Raw genomic sequence first — 5,514 nt, forward strand, 5'->3', positions numbered from 1 at the left:
GTCATTTGTACTACGTCATCCTTGGCTTTCAATTCAAGATCAGCTTAGGGGTTGTTGTTGAAGTCATTGCTTACTCTTCCTTACTGTTTCCTCTGGAACTCGTATTGTGGTAAAATCTGTCTATTTATTTGTTAAAATAAAGATTGTCATTATGATCTTTTAGACAAAATGTTTGATTTTTGTTCTTAAACCTTTAATTGAGAAAAAAATTGTACAAAAGGCCATGTGTTATGATCATTGTCTTACAAAAGTTTACTCTGATTTATTTTAAAAATGATTATAGATGTTTTATTTCAAAGACTTTGTTGTTTTAAAAAAAATACACTCTCGCTGTTAAAAATCGGGGTGTTACATTGTGGTATCAGAGCACGGCTTTAGATCTTCAAAAGGAAAGTGAATTAGGAAGTCATTGGTCTAGAGTCTTTTAGATTACAGTAGTTGACAAGTCAGTTCTAACGAATAGTTTATTAAGTTTGCGATAATGAGTTGATTCAATGAGATATTTCTTGAGAATCAAAGAAGGATCCTAAATCTAAGTATTGGGTTTTGTAGGAATAAGATGCCTCCCGAAGAGCACCTACATCCCCTAGGAGGAATGATCTCTCCATAGATCAAATGGCTCATGCAATGAATGTTATGGCAGCTACCGTGACCGTTCAAACCAATGCTAAGACGCAAAGAGATATAGACAAGAGAGAGCGCGAGAAGCGTGATGCTGGGTCTCGTACTCTCACTCAATTTCGTCACCAAGACCCACCTAAGTTCCATGGGGAAGGAGGTCCTGATGCTGTTGATTTATGGCTTCAGGAATTAGAAAAGATATTTGGAGCAATCCATTGCCCTGAGGGGGAAAAGGTGACTTTAGCCACCTATCAATTACTGGGAGATGCCGAGTACTGGTGGAGAAACACTAAGCTTATGATGGAAGGTGCTTACGAGGAAATAAATTGGGAAACCTTTAAACGAAAATTTCTAGCCAAATACTTTCCTGAGACTGCTAGGGAAAGGTATGGTGAAGAATTCTTGAAATTGCGCCAAGGAGGTATAACCATCGAGGCATATGCAAACAAGTTTGAGTCTCTGTCAATGTTTTTTCGCTTCTTCAGAAATGCTGTCGATGAAGCTTACATGTGTTGTCGTTTCCAAGATGGTCTGAGGTATGAGATGCAGGATGCAGTGGTACCTTTGGGAATTCGACAATTCCAAACGCTGGTGGAAAAATGTCAAGAGATTGAGGATATGAAGAATAAGAGGGTAAACCGTGGTGGAAATTTAACTGCTGGAGGACCTATCTGTCCAAATAATCTTAATAATAATCATGGTAAACAAGGAATGAAGCCTTACCAACATCCTCAGAATAATCGCGAACCAAATCGTCCTGCAAATTCACCTCAGGGAAATCAAATGAGGAGGAAACAAATGTGCTACCATTGTGGTCAAGAAGGACATTATGCTAATGACTGCAAAGACAATGCACCTTCTTGTTACAAGTGTAAGAAACCTGGTCACTATTCCCAAGATTGCAAGGCTCCAAAGGTAGAATCGACGCTAAATGCAACACGTGGAGCCCGGCCCATTGCAAAAGGGCGTGTCTACACTATGGACGCTAAAGAGAGTGGTCAGGCCAATAATGTGATACAAGAGGAATGCCAAGTTGCAGGTAACACTCTAACTGCCTTGATTGATACTGGGGCAACCCATTCATTCATTTCCTTAGACTGTGCAAATCGTTTGAACATAAAGATATCTCCCCTGCTTTTTGATTTACAAGTTTCTACACCTGCCAAGAATTTAGTTGTGAATTCAACATGCTTACACTGTTTAGTAGTCATCCAAAATAGAGAATTTTTGGTCAATTTAATTTGTTTACCCCTACCGTCACTCGAGATCATTCTCGGGATGGATTGGTTATCCTATCACTATGTCATCTTGGACTGCACTCGCAAGATGGTATTCTTCCCTGAACCTGGAGTTGTTAAATACTTGTCTGCCGACCAACTTAGAGTGACATTGAGGGAGGGAGCTCAAGAGTTTTTGTCACTATACAACGTAGAAGTAAACCCAGACATTCAGATAGAGAATGTACGCGTGGTTCAACAATTCCAAGATGTATTCCCATTAGAGATCCTAGGATTTCCCCCGATACGTGAAGTGGAGTTCTTTATAGACCTACATCCTGGAATAGGACCGATTTCGTATTCCCCTTACCGAATGGCACCAACGGAATTAGTAGAGCTAAAGAGTCAAGTAGAAGATTTATTAGAGAAAGGATTCATCAGGCCAAGTGTGTCCCCTTGGGGAGCCCAGTCCTCTTGGGAAGAAGAAGGATGGACGTTCACGCTTATGTGTAGATTATCGGAAGCTTAATAAGGCAACTATTAAGAACCGGTATCCCTTACCACGAATCGATGATTTGATGGATCAGTTAAAGGGGGCGGTAGTTTTTTCAAAGATTGACTTAAAGTCTAGTTACCATCAGATCAGAGTTAGGGATGAAGACATTCTAAAGACGGAATTTCGTACACGTTATGGGCATTATGAATACCTTGTAATGCCGTTTGGAGTGACGAATGCACCTGCCATTTTTATGGACTACATGAATAGGATTTTCCATCCGTTCTTGGACAAGTTTGTGGTAGTTTTCATCGATGATATACTCATTTATTCGAAAAACAAGGAGGAGCATGAAGAACATCTTCGCTTGGTTTTACAAGTGTTGCGTGAGAAGAAATTGCATGCAAATCCTTCAAAGTGTGAATTTTGGTTAGAAAGAATGAATTTTCTAGACCATGTCATATCAGAAGAGGGAATAGCAGTGGACCCAGGAAAAATTGAGACCGTACTTGCGTGGGAACAACCAAAGAGGATCACAGATATACGAAGTTTCGTAGGATTGGCTGGTTATTATCGAAGATTTATTGAGGGTTTTGCAAAGATTGTGGCACCAATGACGCAACTTACAAGAAAGGATCAACCTTTCACTTGGACTGAGAAGTGTGAAACCAGTTTCCAATTGCTAAAAGAGCGATTAACAACTTCACCAGTGTTAGTTTTACCACAACCAGATGAACCTTACGAGATTTATTGTGATGCATCACATCAAGGACTCGGATGTGTGCTAATGCAACACAAGAAAGCAGTAGCATATGCATCACGACAGTTAAAAACTCATGAAAGGAACTATCCTACCCATGACTTACAGCTTGCCGCAGTGGTATTTGCCTTGAAAATTTGGAGACACTATCTTTATGGATGTACTTTTATCGTGTTCAGTGACCATAAAAGTTTGAGATATCTTTTTGACCAGAAGGAGTTGAACATGAGACAGAGAAGATGGATGGAAACACTCAAGGATTTTGACTTCACACTACAATACCACCTGGGAAAGGCGAATGTTGTAGCGGATGCGTTGAGCAGAAAGAGTATTTCTACATTATCAACCATCATGGCTAGTCAACAAAAGTTGTTGGAAATGTTTCGAGATCTACATTTGAGTGTGGAATTTGCACCAGGAGCTTTGAAGTTTGGAATGATTAAAGTGTCAAATGGATTGTTGGAAGACATTGCCAATTGTCAAAATGACGACTTAATTACAGAGAAAAGGAATTTGATCGTTTGAGGAACCACCACAGAATTCAAGGTGGGTGAGGACAATATTTTAAGATGTAATGGTAGGGTGTGTGTTCCCAATGCAAAAGAATTAAGAAAATCGATCCTTGAAGAATCTCATAAGAGTAAGTTGAGTATTCACCCAGGGGCGACTAAAATGTACCAGGATCTAAGGCAAGATTTTTGGTGGCATGGTATGAAGAAAAACATAGCGGAATACATTGCATCATGTTTAACCTATCAGAAGGCAAAGGTGGAACACCAGAGGCCTGCAAGTATGTTGCAATCATTAGACATACCAGAATGGAAGTGGAACAGTATTTTAATGGACTTTATCACTGGTCTACCAAAAACTAAGAGGAAAAATGACTCAATCTGGGTTATAGTAGATCGTTTGACAAAGTTTGCTCACTTCTTAGCCGTTAAGACGACTTATACAACTGAGAAGCTAACCGAGATTTATATAGCCGAGATTGTGAGGCTTCACGGAGTACCTGTGAGCATTGTGTCAGATCGGGATCCTAAATTTACCTCCCATTTTTGGAAAACACTACATGTCGCATTGGGTACTAAGTTAAGGTTGAGCTCGGCATATCATCCATAAACGGATGGCCAGACGGAAAGGACTAACCAGTCACTAGAGGATTTACTAAGAGCGTGTGTGTTGGATGACAGAGGAAGTTGGGATGATGTTTTGCCACTGATAGAATTCACGTACAATAACAGTTTTCATGCAAGCATTGGGATGGCCCCATATGAGGCTCTCTACGGAAGGCGATGCCAGACTCCACTATGTTGGTATAAAGATGGAGAAAATATGATAGTGGGACCAGAGATGGTGCAACAAACTACCGATAAAGTTAAGATGATTCGGCAAAGAATGAAAGTTTCCCAAGATCGCCAAATGAGCTATACAGACAGGCGTCGTAGGCCTTTGGAGTTTGAGGAAGGAGAACATGTATTTCTTCGACTCACCCCAACCACCGGTGTAGGTAGAGCTTTAAAGGCGAGAAAACTGACCCCTAAATTTATTGGACCATACCAAATCACAGAGAGGATTGGGAAAGTTGCATACAGAATTGCACTACTACCGGTACTATCAAAAATTCATGATGTGTTCCACCTGTGTCAATTAAGGAAATATGTTCCAGATCCCTCGCATGTGATCACACCCGATGACATCCAGTTGAAGGAAAACTTGTCATTTGAGGTACCCCCACTAAAAATCGGAGATAAGAAGATAAAGCGCCTTAGAAACAAGGAGATACTACTAGTTAAGGTAATTTGGAACGAAGCCACAGGAGATGCAACTTGGGAACTAGAAAGCATGATAAAGGAATAATATTCAGAGCTCTTTAACACCGTCTAAGTTTCGAGGACAAAACTTCTTTTAGGAGGGGAGTAATGTAAGACCCATAGTTTTATGTAACTATAAGTATCAGGGTGTAAGATTAATAAGGGAGTTAGAGGTTTTTGATCGTTAATTTTAATAAATGGTCTATAAATAAACATCGAGTGGTCGAAACTATACCGGAGCACTATCGAAAATTTAGTAATATTTTTCATGATGCTTTAATAGTTTTATTTATCTATGAAAAAGATTCGTCGCTTTTATAAAAAATTAAGTAGGATTTTCAGGCGTACCCGTCGAAACAAATCCACATCATACGAAAATTAGCGAGCGAAATATTTCGAGTTTTGATCTATACTATATTATTTTATTAATCCATATTACGCATAAAGCGAGTAGGTAAGCTTGTTTTATTTTTTTAATGCAGTTTACGGTTATACTTTTACCTGTCAGAGCTTGTTTAACCGGGTATTTTTTATTTAAGATTTTGATCATTTTCAGTCTATGTTATTAAACTTCGTACCGCGTAGATCATTTTAACATATTCATTTTTA

General features: G+C 39.3%; 1 protein-coding gene across 1 annotated transcript; it reads left to right on the plus strand.

The window, feature by feature from the left end:
• Positions 1–615: 615 nt before the first annotated feature.
• On the plus strand, positions 616–2,367 carry LOC131597554 (uncharacterized). The gene has a single exon (XM_058870245.1). It carries the CDS (start codon positions 616–618, stop codon positions 2,365–2,367), a length of 1,752 nt encoding a protein of 583 aa, XP_058726228.1.
• The last annotated feature ends 3,147 nt before the right edge of the window (positions 2,368–5,514 follow it).

The sequence above is a fragment of the Vicia villosa genome, linkage group LG4, assembly GCF_029867415.1.
Source record: "Vicia villosa cultivar HV-30 ecotype Madison, WI linkage group LG4, Vvil1.0, whole genome shotgun sequence".
Lineage (NCBI taxonomy): Eukaryota > Viridiplantae > Streptophyta > Magnoliopsida > Fabales > Fabaceae > Vicia > Vicia villosa.